At 37.9% G+C, this 19,963-nt stretch overlaps 2 protein-coding genes across 7 annotated transcripts in view; both read right to left on the reverse strand.

Moving 5' to 3' along the window:
* Positions 1-5,336: 5,336 nt before the first annotated feature.
* Positions 5,337-7,278, reverse strand: hoxa2.S (homeobox A2 S homeolog). The gene is given in 2 exon segments (NM_001090407.1): positions 5,337-6,317; positions 6,731-7,278. Coding segments are annotated over 2 exon segments (1,110 nt in total). The 5' UTR covers positions 7,107-7,278; the 3' UTR covers positions 5,337-5,583.
* A 4,225-nt stretch (positions 7,279-11,503) lies between these two features.
* The window catches only part of hoxa3.S (homeobox A3 S homeolog), a 47,524-nt gene continuing 39,064 nt past the window's right edge, over positions 11,504-19,963 (reverse strand). For 5 of the 6 annotated variants that reach the window (NM_001086824.1, XM_018268575.2, XM_018268576.2 and 2 more), the window contains 2 exon segments: positions 11,504-12,934; positions 17,544-18,102. In NM_001086824.1, the coding sequence (NP_001080293.1) occupies positions 12,156-12,934; positions 17,544-17,985 (1,221 nt within the window). In that variant the 5' untranslated portion in view covers positions 17,986-18,102 and the 3' untranslated portion in view covers positions 11,504-12,155. 6 annotated transcript variants of the gene reach the window in all.

A 19,963-nucleotide genomic window follows, 5' to 3' on the forward strand; every position in this document is an offset into this window, starting at 1 on the left:
GAAGTTTTTTTTAAAGAGACAGTACTTCGACTATCAAATGGTCGAATAGTCGAACGATTTTTAGTTCAAATTGTTCGATTCGAAGTTGAAGTAGCCAATTCGATGGTCGAAGTAGCCAAAAAAATACATCGAAATTCGAAGTATTTTTTATTCTAATCCTTCACTCGAGCTAAGTAAATGTGCCCCACACTGTAGATGGAAGCAGTTTCATGCTGTACACAAGTGACAATATGATGGCTCAAGGCTTACAAACTGACATAAAATATGTGAATAAAAATGCAACACTAAGGGGCACATTTACTTAGCTCGAGTGAAGGAATAGAATAAAAAATACTTCGAATTTCGAAGTATTTTTTTTGGCTACTTCGACCTACGACTTTGACTTTGAATCGAACTAAAAATCGTTCGACTATTAGACCATTCAATAGTCGAAGTACTGTCTCTTTAAAAAAAAACTTCGACCACCTACTTCGCCACCTAAAACCTACCGAGCATCAATGTTAGCCTATGGGGAAGGTCCCCATAGGCTTTCCTAGTTTTTTTTGATCGAAGGAAAATCGTTCGATTGATGGATTAAAATCCTTCCATTCGTTCGATCGATTTGAAGGATTTAATCGATCGATCAAATGATTTTTCCTTCGATCATACGAACGAAGGAAATGCGGTAAATCCTTCAACTTCCATATTCGAAGTCGAAGGATTTTAATTTGTTAATTAACCCTCGATATTCACAAGAAATAAATACTTTTTTCCAATTAAATGTAATTTCCTCTTTCTGGCTGTTTTTCTAATTTTGAAATGTTAAGTTTCATTTTTCACCTTCTCATGTTTTTCTAAATCACTTTTGGGGGGGGGGGGTCACCTGCACTATAAACTGATATTTGATACATTTCTTATCTTCCCTGGGTTGTATTAAAGGGACAGTAACATCAGAAAATGAAAATGCGTTAATACAAATATAATTCAGTGTTGCCCTGCACTGGTAAAACAGCTGTGTTTACTTCAGAAACACTACTATTGTTTATATAAATAAACTGCTGTGTAGCAATGAGGACAGCCATTCAAAGGAGAAAAGGCTCAGGTTACACAGCAGATAGCAGATAAGCTCTGTAGATCATAATGGTGTTATCTGTTATCCAGTACTTAACCTGTGTAATATAGCCTTTTTTCAATTTCCGCCATTGCTGCACAGCAGATTGTTTATATGAACTATAGTAGTGTTTCTGAAGCAAACACATCAATTTTACCTGTGCAGGGCAACAGTACATTATATTTTCATTACTTTAAAACACTTTTCATTGTTTGGTGTTACGGTTCCTTTAAAGACAGTATATAAAGGCAATTATAAATGATACAATAGTTGCTAGCATCACCACAGAAACTGATGAACTAACGTAGCAAAAACTGTTGCTACTGTTGGTCCTGGCTCTTGAAACAATTAAGCTGAACTCAGCCCTTCTTAAGGGTGAAGACACAGAGCTACTAGTAGCAGCTACTTTTTGTGTCTACAAAAAAATAAAAAGTGAAGTAAAAAAGAGTGTTTGGAAGCAGGCCCGGGCTGGCAATGTGTGGGTTCTGGCAAATGCCAGAGGGGCCAGGGCCGGAACTAGGGATAGGCAGAGTAGGCACGTGCCTAGGGCGCAAAGATGGGGGGCGCCAGGCACGTACCTCCTCTGTCGCCTACCTCGTGTCCGGTCCGGTCTCTCTCAGACTGCGAGTGTCTTTCACAAAAATGCGCCTCTGCGCATGCGTGAACACCATTTCGCGCATTTGCGCTATAGCGAAGCTTTACGCATGTACGCTGGAGCGTAGTTTCGCGCATGCGCAGTTTCGCGCACACTGAGCCGGCGCCGTGCCCGCCAGGTTGCCTAGGGTGCCTGGCTGGGTAGGCCCGGCTCTGAAAGGGGCTAGAAAGGGGCTACTATATGGTGCCATAGAAAGTCAGTATTTAGTGGGCTGGTGGGAGTTGTTTGGGCCTCTTCGTGGGCTGATTGGGCCTCCGTGTACCTGAAATGCCAGGGCCTGTTTTGATTCTTATCTCAGTCCAGACCTGTTTGAAAGGTGAACAACCCCTTTAAGTCAATTTTAGTTATTTGTAAATATGATTGCTATTGAATGCAAGATGTTGTCACTTCTGTCACTGCTGGTTCTGACTCTTGAAACAATTTAGCTAAATCCAGACCTCCTTAAGCCTCTCCTTTACCCACAAACGTTTCCATAAACTCTGCCTGCCTTTTTTCAGCTCTCTGCTCGCAGTCCGCTGCAAAACACTGCAGCTTCTTTCTCCTACCGGCAGCTGGTGTGACATCATGGCCAAAGGCGTGTCTTAGTGAAAACTACCAGTCCCATAATGCACCGCAGTTTCCCCAAATAATAGGTTTCTTCCCGCTGTGCAGCAAGTGACAATAAGAAAAGTGGCAAACTGCTCAAGATAAAACTTGACTGATAAATACCCAATGGCAATGGGGCTCAGTATTATGCATTTATGTGCTTTGTCGGTTTATTTAATTGCAGTAAAGCCTAAAATGTATATTTTTTTCATAGAGCTTATGCATCGTGGTGTAAAAAACGATTTAAAGGTAAATGAACGCACCTTATGTGCTTAGTTTCACTTTGCCACTGTAGTTGTGTCGTTTGGTTCTGCCCCTTTGACTTATATTGTGTATTTAATAACAATATAATTAATGGTGCGTTTAAATGAACAGTAAACACTGAATGATATAAGATGCAGAGTGATCTCATCTAGTGGCTTGTGTACAATGTTTAACTGCTGGAATCTACTGTTCTCATGTGCAATATTTACTGGTAGATCACAATCTCCCTTATAGGCAATCTCATCTTTTTGGCAGATTTGTGGTGGGAATGGTTGCAAAAAAGCCTTACAATAGAAGATGAAAAGTGTCAGCAAGTGATAAAACCCGGACTGGATGAGGATTCAGTGGCTTGGGTCATGTGACCTGCTCCTAGATGTTTTGCAGTCATCAGATTTACATTTCACAAGCAACTTCCCATTGTAGATTCACAATTCCCCCATAGTTCAGAACAGGACTCCAGACAGAGTATTTGGGGAGCAATTTATAGGGGCTCAAAGCAGGAGGCGAAAAAGTGTCCAGCGTTTTAATTAATATCCACAATATATGCCTTGTATGTGCTAGAAATCCAGCTGGTGCATAATACAAACCCCAACTTGTTTGCCAGTTTTGCAGTCGGTGAAGGCTTCTGGGATTTGTAGTTTCACTATATCTGGAGTGCTATTAGTCTGCCTGTTCTGTGTGATCCATGCTGTTTGCCAAACGCGTGCTAACTAGAAGAGTCTACTGGCAAACCTTAGATTGTATTACAGTATTATACATTTTATACACAAGAAAGGTCTTGACATAATGTTTACTTTAAACTTTAAATTACTGGTCCAGTCGCGGTTCACTTGTGTATCCAGCAGTTGATACATTATAATTTATTCTATCCATCTGAACAGGAGCTGGAGAGGGCTAATAAGAGAGGGCTAATAAGAGAGGGCTAATAAGAGAGTGTTAATAAGAGGGCTAATAAGAGAGTGTTAATAAGAAAGGGCTAATACGAGAGTGCTAATAGGAGAGTGCTATTAATTCAAATTATAACTTTTCTTAACCACTTTTCCATAACCAGCAATTAATGCATTAAATAAAAATATATATGTTAAATTAATTAAATATATGTATATACAATTATTTATACTTATATGTGTGTATATATTTTTTACTGTATATTTTTTTTTCCTCTCTAGGACACCGTCCCCCCTTCAAGTTATAGTTATATATATATATATATATATATATATATATATATATATATATATATATATATATATATATATATATATATATATATATATATATATATATATATATATATATATATATGTTATATAGTGATATATAATTGTAGTAGATGTCCTTAGAACATATTTATTTTATCTAGTGGGAAAGATTTCCTCGACTGGGAGTTTAACTTGAATAGTGCAATGCTGTTACCCAGAAGGACAGGCCCATTGTCTTACTGTCACTAACAAAGTGTTGCAGTCCAACACGAATTATAATGGATATTGCCCATAACTATGAAAGGAATGTGCCTATTTATACCAAGGAATTCCTTTGTAAAAATCACAAATCAACAGTAAGTTCTTTAAAAGTAAGTCTGCATTTAAAATAAACTTTAGTTTAAAAAAGCAAATGTTTTATTAAAAGGAAAAAAAAAAGTTCTATACATTTAACTTGCTTCTGTATTTAGTAAGAATGTTTGGTTCAGTTTTCTGGTAGATGCCTAGTAAAGTTTTATAACGCAATATACATCTCGTCTGTGTAATTAAAATGGTTTTTAAAATGATTTAAAGTGCCTGTTGTGTGGGTGTGTAAGTGCTTATAGTTAGTGAGCAGAACGCTGCCATACAGACACTAATGGCTGGAGAGTTGCAAGCTCACATACCCTTTCTCCAGCCGCTAGAAAGCCAAGCTGTTGTTTTAATAGAGCAATAAAAATGAATTATAGTTTAAACGCCTTCGAGTTTCTGGATGGAATCCCCAGTCCAGACTAATACGTAAGAGGGGTTTTTTTATGTGTGTGTGAGCTCTTTGCAATTGATCTTCCCCCTCGATGACATCCTCGTTCATAGAAAGTATTTGATTTATGAGATTAGGAAGAATTGCATCCAGCACATCTAGATATTATTATTGCCTAAGCAACTTTCCAACGTATCAGCATATTAATTGTGCGATTTGGATTTATTTTAACGATCTTAGGGTATAGTTTACATACACTGTATAAGCAATTGGTAGCAATTTTTTTTTTAAGTGATTTATATTTGCTTTCTTAAATACGCTTTGTATTAGGCATTTGTTAAGACTATGTTATTTATACAATATTCTAACCAACTGAAATCTTTTTTTTTTTGTTTTAGAGGATGATGTTTTTTTTCTATTAAATTAAATCAGTTGATGAAATAAGTATTAATTCGGTGTTATTGTTGTTGTGTTTTGTTTTTTTTGGAATTTGTGGACAAAATGTAAAATGTGCAAATTAACTCCAGATTCATCTTTTTGCAATAAAAACATATTTATCTTGTTGATGAGATACTTTCACACGTGCTTTTAGCATTTAACTTTAATTGTTCGAGAGTTTTGAAGGAAAAAAAAATTCAAATATATAGAATGATTAATTTTAAGTAAAACTTTTTAAAATTGTGTTTTTTTTAGCAACTTTTTTCTTTGTTTCAGAGACAGGGGTTTTGGTGTAGAAAATAGATTACATTTAAATGAAATTGAAAATTCTTAAGATTTTCTTAGGATTGAATGAAGATAACTCATGGCAAATACTCATTTATTCTACCAAAAATACTTCTATGACAGCGCATTTTAATGCAATAGAAAAATAAAAGAAAGTGCAGATACGTTCAGACAAAAGTCACTTTCATAGAGGCCTCGGTTATTGCTTTCAATGGTGTTGGATTAACTCAACTGAACTGGATGTTAAAACTGAAACTGGATCTAAGGGGGAGAATTTTTACTTAAAAAATAAAAATAAATTCACTATGTAATAATGTGGGTTGCTTCAGTAGTTCAAATGGTGCAAGTCTATTGTGGTAAATGTATCTGTGAAAAAATCGAAACTGTCAGCTGAAATGTCTACAGGACTGTCCAAAGAGCCAGGCAGGCTGGGGGAGACTGTGTCTGAGAGCTGAAGGCAGGAATCCGAGGAGAAGACATTGAAGTCCGAGAGTGAAGCCACATCTAAGGCCTCGGGACTATCATTGTTGAGTCCAGCTGCACAGTCCAGGGCAATTGTTGATAAGCAGTTGGGCGACTGTTGCTGGACATGTCTGAGATTTTTCTCACTGTTAGATAAAGGCGATACAGGGAAACTCTGGGAATCTCCATTGTGTGAGTTGTGAGACTGCTGCTGGGCTAAGGCATTCTGCTGGAAACTATAGCTGTCTCTCTCCAGCAAAGCCCCAGAGACACTATTCAAGGCTTGCTCAAACAGGGATTTCTCCGTCTCCTCCTCTCCCTTCTCACAATCGTCCAGATGCTTGAATTTGCCCCCATCTCCATTCTGGTTCTCCTTGCACTGGGTTTGCCTCTTGTGCTTCATTCTCCTGTTCTGGAACCAGACTTTGACCTGCCTTTCGGTCAGATCCAACAGGGCTGCAATTTCCACCCTCCTCGGTCTGCACAGATACTTGTTGAAATGAAATTCTTTTTCCAGTTCTAAGAGCTGAGTGTTGGTATAAGCTGTCCTTAATCGTCTCGATCCCCCACCACTGTTATCCTGGATCTCAATAATTTCTGTAATAACCACATAAAAAAAAAAAACCATCACACACACTGTGAGAAGGCAGTAATTCTCAGAATACATAATATTTATACCACTGCTACAAAATGGCCGCCCAGTATGCAGTAAACTCCATTGTGGAGCACTTGTGTGTCAGTAGGAGGCATTGGAAAAATCATAAAATTAAGGGATAAAAAAAATCCAATCAAAAAGTAACGTGGATTTAAAAAAAAATAAACTTATCAGAGAAACCCTTAAAATCAGTTATTATTAGCCCCCCCATGTGGGTTACTGGCAAAGTCAGGCATGCAGAGAGGTCATTGGGATAAGCCAAGCTGCGTAGAGGAGTTCTTTACAATATCCCCCCAAAATTGCGATTTAAATCTCCCCGATGTCCGCAGATGAGCCCCAGGGGCTGGACACTGACCTTTGTGGCTGAGGCAGGCGGTGGTGGCCGGGGCAACGTTGGCGGCTGATGTTGCTGTGACTATAGGGGCTTTCTTGGAAGCCTTTTTCTCTTTCATCCAGGGGTACTCGGGAGGCAGGGATCCTGCTGGCACCGGGCTGTCTCCGTGGCCATTTGGGCTGTGTTTGGGCCGGCTGTGGCGAGGGTGGCTGGCTGGATTCAAGCTGGGGATTGTCTGCTCAAAAGGAGGAGGAATGAGTGTCGAGTGTGAAAGCGCCGAGCTCTTGATTGATGAACTTTGAAATGTATCACCGACAGGGGGAAAGGATGTCAGGCACTCAGCAAGCGACGGCTGACTATTGATAAAACCAATCTCTCGCTCAAATTCGTAATTCATGGCCCTCTCCTCCAAGCCCTTTAAACAACTTAGCCCCTTACTTTTACGTTTAAAGGCCCCGTAACGACGAGGGGGTAAAAAAAAAAAAAAATCATAAAAATCCTTTGCCGGTGTGTTTTTTTTTTCTAATTCACTGATTACAGCCGTATGGGGACTGTGCTACTATTAAACTATTGAATTCACGGAGACAAGGTTGAAATTGGACCGAATTGGTTGTCACATGATCGCTCCTGCCCAATGACAATTTGGGGTTTAATCAAAAGAAGCCACTGTCTGTGTGATTGATCCAAAAAAAGTCAAGAAGGAACGCCTCATTGTGTGCCAGCTAGGCTTTTATTGACACTCTTTTTTCCATTTATAATACAGATCCGCTATGAATTTTATTTTATTTTATTTGCTCTTTAAGATAAACTGGCTGTGCCTGGCAGCACCACTGCTCTGCACTCTCCCTCTCTGCATTGTTTCTGTCTGTCAGGAAGGCGTTTTACACCTCACAAATCATTTAAGGACCAAAATCTGACGCCTAAAGTCATTAACAAAGTAATCCATTAATCTTCAAAGTTTTGACACCAAAAGACCCAATCATTTCACATACATAAAAGTTTTACCCAGGCACATTCTACTCTCATTTGCTCCCCATTACCTTGGGAAAGTGGGTTTAACTGTTTCAAGGGGGTTGATGCTAGATATGGATTTTATATATATATATTTTTTTCATCTACTGTACAGAGAACAATTGGATGGGAGCAGAGCCCATTGTTACCAGCCCTGGCACATATGGGAAGCGTGAGAAGGACCCTGCCTGTGTGTGTTACACGAGACAAACTCACTGCAGCGCAAAATGGCTGAACTATTAAGGGAAAGCTTCTTGCTGCATTAAAGTAATACAAAGGTAGTGGGCTTTGCTCAGTGAATAGACAGGAGAAGGTGAGTGCTTTTAATACTGAACTATTGCTTGCATCATTACTGCTACAGCAGCACTAAATAAACACCTTATGTGACATAATTCATAGCATTTTATCTGAAATATGCTGTAATTAAATTTTATTTACTGTAATCTACTGTAATAATCTTACGATAGTCTTCCAACCATGGCTCTTAGTGAGTGTGCGGTATATATGTATATATGTGTGTATATATATAAATATATATACACACATACATATATATATATATAGATATAGCATGTATATGTTAATGTTACTTGTAATGTATATCTATTTTTTTAAGGCACAAAAACATAGACACAGCTAGCTATATTCTTTATACATATGCTAGCTCACATTTTATCTATATGCTTGTGTATTAATTATAAATACACTCAGATACATGTACATAATGATGAGCATGACTTATATACTTATATAAATATATACATACATATATAGATATGTGTAGTCACACATCATTATGTACATGTATCTATACACGAGCCCTTATATACATATAGGCACATGCTATATATATATATATATATATATATATATATATATATATATATATATATATATATATATATATATATATATATAGAATGAGAATTATGCACACATATCTATTTATCAAGATATGTACACAAATGAAAACTGATATACATGCATTTGTGTTTTCTTAATATTTCTTCCCACCTTTGCAGATATACTGGTGTATATATATATATATATATATATATATATATATATATATATATATATATATATATATATATATATATATATTCGTCATGATTTCCATTATTTAGTAGTGCCTAGACAACCTCATGCTATTACCTTGTGAATTCTGGTTAGTTAATTCCTCTGCTTCTCTGCTGCCATAGACCTTCATGTTTGCAGAAATTCAAAGCAGACAAAGACAATAGGTGTTTTACACACTACGTTCGGTAACGGTAGAAATTCGGTACATTTGCAGCGAATGCAAAAAGAAGACAAATCCCATTTTTTTTTAAAAAAAAAAACATTGGTTTCAGTCTCTGGGAACACAAACTCAGTTGTTAGATGGAAGGTTTTTAATTTTCTTGCTTTTATTCCAAACAAAGCTGGGAGGAAGTCTGCGTGTGATCAATCTTGCTTGCCAAATGGCTTGACAGCTACTGGCCCTAAAGATCACATTTAAAGCTTCTTGTTTCTTCTAAGATCAAATGTTACTTGGGAAAGGAGTTGGGAGACTGAAATAGTAAGTAAAATAATGGATTTTGCCTTCTCATGCTTTACTGAGCTTGGATATTATTTGGCACAGGTATGGCACCGTCCTTTCTGCTTTCTTCTCATAAACAAGAGGTGAGAATGGGAAATTAAAATATGAGCCGGGGGAGTGGGTTTAGGAGATGGAAAAGACTTGCCAGATGCAATGCTGCTTTGTTAGCAAATGTGCGTGGGTGTGGGTATTGAACACATTCCCTTTCCTTATTCTTTAACTTAGTGTGGGGAACAAAGCGCTTCCCTGTGCGCAAATATCAATCCCCCTACATATGGAAATAATAGGTATATGTGCATCTGAAAACATTTTTCTTATCTTATGTAGCAGCAGAATATAATAAGCCCTTCTAATTGTTGAGTAGTCCAGTCGAGGGCAAACAGCATATGGATACAAGCCAATAAAGTGCTACAATATGCCCTTCAGTTCAGAAACATGCCCTTGAAGATAATGTTAATATCTAGTATTGGAAAAAATGTACTTTCAGTGTCTCCAGTCCAGTATCGCATGTGGATCGGTACCTAAAGGGGGTCCTTGGCTTCTAATATATCTAATAGCTTAATTAGTACAATATTATTTTCTCTCCCTCTCCCTGCGTTTATAGATTCATGCTGGAATAAATTTATATAAACGAAATTAGCAATATATATATACTTCTGTATACAATGCAAGCTTATAGACAGAATATAGCGTTGAGGTTTATATCTGGTTAATTACAGTTCAGGCGGGAGAGCATCAAAAAGACCGAGTGAAGATTTCAAAGCACTGTATGTTTTATCTAGTTATAAAGCCTCTATTTTTCAGATTATTTTATAAATATTTTATCCTTGGCAAATGTATTTGTATGTTTTTCTTATGGAAGCGTTCAATATAGGTAGATCATTTAAATACAAGTAGGGCTTCTTTTTAAGGTGATTACAGAATGTTTAAAATAATTTCTAGTAACAGAATCTTTTATGAATGTCCTTTTAACGAATTTGCATCACATGAATCGGCTCAGTACAAGGACACATTCAATGCAGATTCTAAATGTCTGCATTATGGTTCAGGTACAGGAGAATCTTGGTGTTAAATAAATGGGAAACAAATAGAGGAGGAAAAGAAGTATAAAAAACACTCCTAAAAGAAAATGAGTGTTTATATATGCGAATGTTTAATAAATCATATATGCACTTTGTGCTTTCACCATGTCTGTGTGCAATTACTTTTGTCTCTCCAAACACTGGAGCACATATGCAAATACGTTCGGTTTGCATTCAATTTTAAAGGCTCTGGTGAGTGGTGTGTGTTTGTTAAAGCGAATCAATGTCTATTACAAGCTAACCCAGTATGTAGGATGTAATCCTATGTTTACCTATGTGAGCATAGCTGCATTTCTATTGTGCCACTGTGTGTAGGTCAATGTCCTCCTCATATGTGTAAGTGTGTACATATATGTACTTTTATATCATGTGCATGAATGTATATGTAGCATATTATGCCCTTTACACACACATTCTCTTTGTGTTTCCTATATGTGCTGCTGAACAATGGATGTAGGGTTTCCAGAGCCCATGTGTGTGTTTCTATGTGCATGAGTGTAAATGTGCCCAGTTCCACACAATCCATAAGCCTGTGCCTTTTTTAACACATTCAATGGCAGATGCAGTTTTATGCTTGTTTGTTCCCCCTTCCACAATAAAACCACCCACGGAATTGTCTATTTTCCCACTGGAAGGAAAAGTGTAGGAGGAAAATGCACAATTTCTTTCAAAGGGCTTTCCTGAAGAGGCAGAAAGAAGCCATTCCATGAGGCGCCTGGGAGAGAGGGGGTTGCAGATTGGAAACACAGGCAAAAGCCTCAACATGGAGTAAGCAGTCATCAGTCTGAGCTATTACCTACTGGACCTTCATTATCGGCCATCTTATCAATCACTAGCAACTGCATTCACAAGGATCTTGTCAGCCCTGCTACATAATACCCAATGTCTTTCTCTCATCTCCCCCTCTGGCTATTAAAGTTATCTGGGTTTTCAATAAAAAAAAAATATATAAGGCTTGCTCTCATATTTGCATTTTTTTGTCCTTCCAGATCATAATCTCAAGAAAATGCTATTAAAACTCATGTCAATCCATATGTGAATAAACGGCACTCAATTCAAAACGTGGACATTTGTGTGTGTCTTCTCTTAACCGATTCAGAGAAATATACAGACTGATTCATCTTAATATTCTCTCAGATTTTATTGCATCTTTCATGAGAATTCTTTTTATTTCAAAAGCACTGTCTGTGCCAATAACTGAAGGCCCAGAGCCTGACCTGAATAGCAAGGGTATATATTGTTTATAAATATGAAGGGTGGGATAAATAAGATGTAAACAGTTCGATAGTTTTGTTGTTGATTATTTCCCCCAGGAAAATATAATAAATTAACCGGAGTATCTGCAGCAGAATACACACACATTAATGACCTACACGTATAATTATGGATAGGGATGTCCCTGTTCAAGCGTTTTTTCTCCTTTTTTTATATTTGGCTAGAAATTGAATAGAAGTGCAATAATAATTTAAATGGGTTCCCTGTGGGTTAAGAGAAATGTGCGAACAAATTCACATTTAAGAATTTGTTTCCCATATAAAAAAATTGTTGCTAATACCCTGTTTGAGAAAAGAGTCGAATAAAATACAAAGACAAATGTTCAAAACCGGATTCCTAGGGGCCACAAGGTTATATCTGAAAGAGCCAGTATTTGGATATTACTGGCACACACACGCAAAAAAAATTAAAATCTTGAATATAAAATAAAGGGGATTACTGAAAAGAAAAATAGAAATAAGGAGTGTGGGAAAGGGGGGATTATTTGTCTCCATGATCATTACAAATGCGTTAATTTGGGGGCTTCCTGAATTCTTCCCTGAGGATTGTGGTGAGCAGATAAATCCGTGTAAGTAGGGTGGGAGTCACAGGGTCCATGGTGGTGACCACTGTTCATGGGTCCTGCTCCACTGTAGTCCATGTTCGATGAGGAATGAGAGAGATGAGACAAACCAAACATGGAGGGTCCACCAGAATTAGTCATGGTCTCCACATAGTTCCCCCCTACATAAACGGGGCTTCCCTGTACATGAGGATTCCCATAAACTCCATTGCCCTGCTGGAGAGGATGCGGCTCATATTCTGGGGTGACCGCAGCAGTTCCGCTGTATCTCTTTTGGTGGGGAGGACAGCTGTTGTGGGGGCTTGGGTAGGGTGCAGGCACACCATACGCGCTAGGGTGATGTTTGTTGAAAGCAGGGGGTGACTGAGGTTCATAGGGGACACTGTTTACCAAAGAATGCATAGAGTTTAGGTAACCTCCAATAGATGGAGCTGACACTGGGCTCCTGCATGGCGATTGCCCTCCTGAAGAGGTCATCATGGATATCCCTTTTTGATCCTTTTTGTATTTCATTCTCCTGTTCTGAAACCAGATCTTAATTTGTCTCTCGGTGAGGTTGAGTAGATTGGCCATCTCCACCCTCCTGGGTCGGCACAGGTATCTGTTAAAGTGGAACTCCTTTTCCAGTTCTACCAGCTGAGCACTCGTGTAAGCAGTACGGGCCCTCTTGGAAGAGGATTGCCCCGGGGGGCTTTTGTCTCCTGCACAGCTCTCACCTGCAGAAACCATACAAAATATTAAAAATCAAAAGCCTTTTGTATTATATCAGAACCCCCCATGGGTGTCTACAGAAGGGGGCAAGAGGGGGCAGTTGCCCCACCCTGACTTCTCCAACTACTACCAAGAAAGTTTGTACATTTAATTCCCAACAACTTAAAAAATGAAGGCAATCAATTAATTCGATTCGTTTTAAGTGTGATGCTACTCTATGTGATATTAGCTTACTTCCCCCCCCCACCTGGAAAATTTTCTGTGGACACCCATGGAACCCCCCTTCAAAGAACCTGGTTTTGGTACAAACAGCATTTGCTTGGTTTCCTGGAAAGCATTTTACTTTAATGCTCTACTGCAGATGATCTACATAATTACATTGATTACTAATTACTCTTTAGCATTATCTTGTATTCGATCAAAAATGCTGAAACCCATTCAAGGGTAGGATCTGATAGTTGCATTTGTTATTAAGTATATTTTCCTTTTTGGAACCTGGGCTTCTTGGCACCTCTCTATAGTGCCTTAGAGAAGAACCTAAATGCCTAAATCGATTAGGGTCCCTGGGGCTCTGTATAAGTGAAGAATGAGGTCTCCCCTGTGTGGTGATTAATATTGCAGCATAGGTCCCACAGACTGTATGGCTGTGCCCTTGATAACCCCCTGGGAACGCTGCACTGAGTAGACACTCTCTAAAATCATAGTAATATTCCAGGTTCTACTTCTATCCCTGTGAGTCCCTAATAAGCTAATAGTCCAAATACACAGGTTACAAAAATCAATTGGAAAGATACACACAACAAACACATTTACAAGCACAAATGATAGATAAAACATTAAATTATCCATTAGTTCAGAAATGTTGCTTTGAAGTTAAATATATCAAATTTGCAAACAGGTTTTTTTTTTTTATATTCTCCTTAATAATTAATATGAGTGTACAGCATATCGCCTACAGAGATTACATTCATCTTTGGTTCTAACTACAAGTGGCAACATTTACCTTTGTATGGGAGACACATGGCTTGCAAATGGGACTAGATTCAAGTGAAATGCATTTTTTATTATAAACATCCCTATTAAAAGGAGAACATTGACACTTCTGCTAGTAGCTGCCATGTTGATTTATCCTGTGAGGAATTCTCAACTGACAAAAATAATTCTGTAGTACCTGTTTATAACCAATAGGAGTGCTGTTGCTGATGCAGGGTGTACAGAATGCCTAAATCATCATAAGCTACCTGGTAACCTACACTGCTATGTATAAATGCAAATATAAAAAAAAAGGAATGCCACACTAAACTATGCAATCAGTTAGACAGATATGACCCTATCTGATGTAGTTTGTTCTAGAAAGGAACAGGATACCCAACCTCAACATAGTTGTTTCTGGGACAGGCAGGAGGGAGCCAGTATGCAAGCACTATGACATCACAGCTGAAATCATGATTAGCAACAGTGAATGTGATGGACAGGCAGGAGGGAGCCAGTATGCAAGCACTATGACATCACTGCTGAAATCATGATTAGCAATAGTGAATATGATGGAAGAGCAAATCATTTCTTGCAATCTATTACTCCTGTGGGTCAAAACTAACAGGTTTTAAGAGGCCATCCAATAAATATTTATGCTCAGCCTACTTATGGAATCTATACATTTTTGTGTATGACATCATCATTTCAATATAATGCTGCTGAAAATGTAGTAGTCATATCAGCCCTCTGCATTAAAAATAAGTAAAAACACAACTGGTCTAGCCAACTGGCCAGCAAATCTGAATGGACGCTATGGAATAAAAAACAACAGCAATATTCCCATCCTGCCTATCTATTTACTGGGAGATGGAAGGCCTACCCTACATTTAAACAAGATAGCCAAGATTTTTTTGAGTGTTAAATTATTACACAATAACATAAAGCATCTGCTACCATGTACACCACATACTAATAACATGTATAAATAAGAGCTAATTGACAGATATTGGGTCATTTTATTACTTCAGGAGTACTTCAAAAGTAATGGGACAAACAGATGTCTCATAAAAATAACAGTGAATCCCCTTAATTTGCTATTACATGAAAAAGGTGCAACTCCTGCCTACTGTCTTTTTGAAATGTACAGTATCTTTTTTCTCAAACACATAATAATAATCTTATTGCTGCTAATAGTGATAACAACAACAGTATAGCCACCACCAGTATATGCCATCAAGGATTACAGGTGTCTAAATTAAAGGATTGGGATTTTTTAAATTGGGGGGGGGGGTAGCTATCATTATTTCCTACAGCAACATTTAATCAAGTGAATTCTGTTCTACCTGCTGTACTTTTTGTGTGGTTTGTTCAGTCTTCTTTTATGTTAGTCTTTGTTGATCTATATGGAAAATCATACTGAGCAGGTTGTATATGTACTTTTGTGGGAGTGGTTTTAAAAGGATGCATACCCAAAAATATCATTCTAATCAACATTCTAACATGCATTCATTGACATCTGTCAATGGTTTGGAAATGTAAGTGCTTTTCAAAGCAGTGTCTACCCCTTACTATTCCTTGCAATGATGGTTCTGACTTTTGAAACAATGTAGCAGAAGCCAGTGATTATAAATATGGAGGGGGACTGATGTAAGCTACATTGAGAAAAAGGAGTGCAGAAAGGGACAGATAAACACTGCTTTAAGTTGTGTTCAACAAAAGTTTTTCCATGACTGTTCTAGTATTATATTTTGTTTCCTAACATTGTATTTTGGGGTTATCATTCACTTTGAGTCACACTACGTTGGTGTCCTAATTTCTGCAGTGTGCTGGCAGCTACAATTACACTCTTCCCTATAACATGTTTACAAACATGTAAGAACATTGCTGACACTCAATCACACTAAGAATATCTATGAAAACAAATACACATTCAATATCAACATATCAAGAATAAACGCTTCTTAATACTGACCCAAACTGCTATTCTGATTTTGCCATCTTCTCTGTCCTCATCTGGGTGATAACCCCACAGTTGGGGAAGCAGTGCCTTAACCTTAGGCCTATGTCCCTTAGGCATGCGTGTATAAAGCCCAATAAGAAAAAAATCTAGTTTTTTTTCTTTAACAATTATTTATATTACCAAAATAATCTACACATCATATGTATATTAGGTGAAGGAACTGAAAGGACCTGGTGATTTGTATAATAAATGATAGTTAAGATTTGCAATCCTTGTGAATGGGAATATGCCATATATGATTTTTGCCATCACAAAAGATGAGGCTTCGGTACACTCCGACACTGATGCACTTCTCTGTTAGCTGAAATCTAATTGCATCAAATGATTGTATAAAAAATTAATTGTCATTGCCAAACATGGATGATGCCTGACAGTATGTTGTTTCTATTATCCAGCAGCAGCCCCTTATAAGTGACACACAAGCACAGTGCAACAATGCTGTTATTAGTTGCCTGCACTCTACTTTACATATTTACACTCAATAATAAAACAATAGCATTAATTGTGCTGCCTTCCACAATGACCACAATATAAATTATGTATTATTGTATTATGTGTATATTATGTATTATTGTGTATATTGCTCAATTTCACAACATGAGACCCACATTAACCTATTATTAGCTGAAGAGGATGTTAGGGCACAACAAAGGTATACAACACTGTGTTGCAAGGGACCCAGACTGCTCTTTTCTTTCAATTTGCAATATCAAAGACATTTGATACATATTTCACAGGGTTTTTTTTTTTTCCTCTCTGTTCTGTTATGATATAGTGCTGCTCATTTGTTACAACTATAAATGGATACATTATATTTATAAAATAAATACTACCTATGTGGCTACAAAATAAATCACAAAGTATCAATTCTGGAAACTGCAAGTGTGATCCATGTTTGTTATTACCTTTAACTTGCACTGACATAAAAATCTAACTCATGAGTTGTTCCCCTCTTATGGCAGGCATGTTAAACTGTGTTTAAATCACTTATACATAATAAATAGCCTGCCACTGCTAAAAACAATTTGTAAGGCTCATTCATTGCTTCTCCTAGACAGCTATGTATCTCTTCTATGGGCAAAGCTATACGTTGCTGTAGGCCTTAAAGTGAAAGCATTAAGAGCATTCACTTTGCACCAGTTACAGGCAGCCTCATTATAGTGATAGCAGCAAGAATCACAACAGAAAGAAATATACTTTGAGGTCTTGTATTAAAATGAACATAACTGTGGCCTTTGATGAACTGATATATATAATTAGACTGATATAACACACTTAATAATAACCATGATGATCATTAAGATAATGATGGGTATTCCTGTTATAAGCAGTATCTATACTTTTATATATATACATTTATATAGGACAGTCCTGCATGTAAGTAGTAAAGGAACAATGATACCAAGCTGCCTGCTACAGGTGAATTATTTAACATAACTTTAAGCACCCATGGAGCATAAGAATGTAACATACTGCCTCCCTGACTCTCTTTCTCAGCAGGACAAGGGTTAAACTTTTCCAGTTAGTGATTTAACTCCTTTCAGGCCGCAGTGTAGACGCTGCTTCTCCCTGAATTAACCCTGGAGCTGCCAGAGCGCCCGTGCAGGGCAAGGAATTACCTGAACTGGAGCTGCCCGCTTTCTGTTTTATGTTCTGCCGGGAATCTTTCATCCAAGGAAAAATCTTCTTTGACATGGTAGGTGAGTTGATGCTTGTGGCCTTGTTGGAGGAGGCTGTGGCTGCATTGCTGGTGGTTTGTGGTGGGGACACAGAGGGTGGCGGCCCTTGTGGTGTAGGCTGCTGCTCGGGAATGATCTGGGCTTGGCTTGATTGACTGTTAATGCTTCTCATACAACTTTCGTTGATGTCATTGGCCTTGAGATGGGGCACCGCGCTACCAGGTGACTGCAGGGAGCAGGCAGGTCGATGATATTCACTTTCCAGCAGAGACGAGGAAGGAGGATATTGCTGCTGACTTGCATTATAAGTGAAACCATTTGCTCCTTGGTAGGGATATCCACCATAGATCGCAGAGCTGTCGTAGTAGGTCGCTTTTTGCATTTCGTTGTTTCCCAATATTTATTTCACAAACTGACAGGGTCTTGACACCCGTAAAGAATAACATTGGCACCCCTCTGTCACGTGGCGTTCCTCCTCCAATGGCCTCCCTGGTCCGACCTGTGGTGGATGAGAAGCACAGTACAGTGAAGAAATAGGACAAATCCATCTTACTTACAATGGCTAAGTGACATGAAAGCCAGAAAGGAAAAAGTCTTCAGCAATATTGAGGGCTGTGTATTAAGATCATAGGGCTCCCTACTAACCTCCGGCTAATTCACATTTGCCCAGAAATTGGAGTTAAAGACATTCTGAATAAGTGCATCAGATGACCTTCCCCTCTCTCTAACACACTCACACCCACACACACAACTATATTACTATTATTATTATTATTATTAACATTTATTTATATGGCGCCAGCATATTAGGCAGCGCTGTAAAGTAAATGTGTTTATACAACTAAATCACATAAATTACATACATAGAACATATGGAGTTACATACATCACAACCAACACCAGTACAAAAGGTGAGCAAGGCCCTGTGCAACAGAGCTTACAATCTAAAGGGAAGGGAATAAGACACAAGATTTAGTTAAATGCAATTAGTGTTCACATGTCCAAAATACCAAATGAAACATTCACACAGTAATTATTCTCTTTGGGTTTCTGTAGATAGGAAGAAAGACTAGGGGCGCTGGATCAGGTATTTAGAGAGAGAGAGAGAGAGAGAGAGAGAGAGAGAGAGAGAGAGAGAGAGAGAGAGAGAGAGATGCATACGTACATCAGGTACAGGTGAAAATACTATAGAGCCAGCCCTAATTTTTGTGCTGGGCAATTTTACTAAGCTCTGGCATATACTATGTACACGTATACACGCCTGTGTGTTTGTGTGTACTGAGAGAATGCGTAAGAACAAACACACAGCCATGTGATCCATTGAAACTGAAATGTAAACACCACTAAATAATGGAAATTATCAAGGCTAAGTATTCGATAATGTGGTTGTTAAAATGATAACCTTTACTTTGACTTCTCTTTGTGGATGCCTTATTCTGGCAAGGCCAAAATCAGCTTGCTGAGTGGGCAAATACTCTACTACACACACCTTCCCCTTCACATATATTCTCATATTTTACCATTGTCTTCTACAGAGCATATATTTATGCGTGTGTATATATATATATATATATATATATATATATATATATATATATATATATAGATATAGATATATATATTTTTTATGTGGAAAGCGCACACAACAAAACAGCTGGGGTTTTCCCATCATAGTTTTTATAAGTGTGCATACATTATTTCATTTTAATGTAAGCTAGGAAAGCAATGCAAAGTACAAGTAAAGATGCGGTGCAGCCAAATCACTTATTATACTTAATAAAATGCTTTAGAAGAAATGTGTACCCTGTTATAATTGCCTACTGGATCAGCAGATTTTTGCGCATCCTATTGCGTATCGCGGTGTGCCTTGCATCTGCCGCGTAAAAGGTTAACTTTGCGCACACCAGATCTGCACAGTTCTACCTGTTAAAACATGATGGATCTGAAATAACACCAGGAACCAGAAAACCCGCGTTCATCTCCATGACCACGGCATGAACTTTCTGTGCAGTCCCAACGATAATAGGTTCTGTCTTTGCAACTGCTCTGTCGTTTGATGTATGGGGGTCATTTGGCTAGCGAGAGAGTAGATGATGGAAACACAAACCATAAAATACTCCTAGGATCCTGTCTATCTTTTGTTAAATCTTAAATGTTTACCTATCTCCGAAAAACTCTACAGACTTTAGGCGCAGCACAAAGGAAAAGAATTTAACCAGCTCCTAAAGCAAATAAAACAGATTATATGGGTATTAAAAAAAGTTACATGGACGATTTCTTTTAACATACTGTTGTAAAGTAATATAAATCCTAGAAATATCCACTCCTTGAAAAGTTGCTGGTGAAATTATATTTGTTTA

Source organism: Xenopus laevis, chromosome 6S (genome assembly GCF_017654675.1).
Source record: "Xenopus laevis strain J_2021 chromosome 6S, Xenopus_laevis_v10.1, whole genome shotgun sequence".
NCBI lineage: Eukaryota > Metazoa > Chordata > Amphibia > Anura > Pipidae > Xenopus > Xenopus laevis.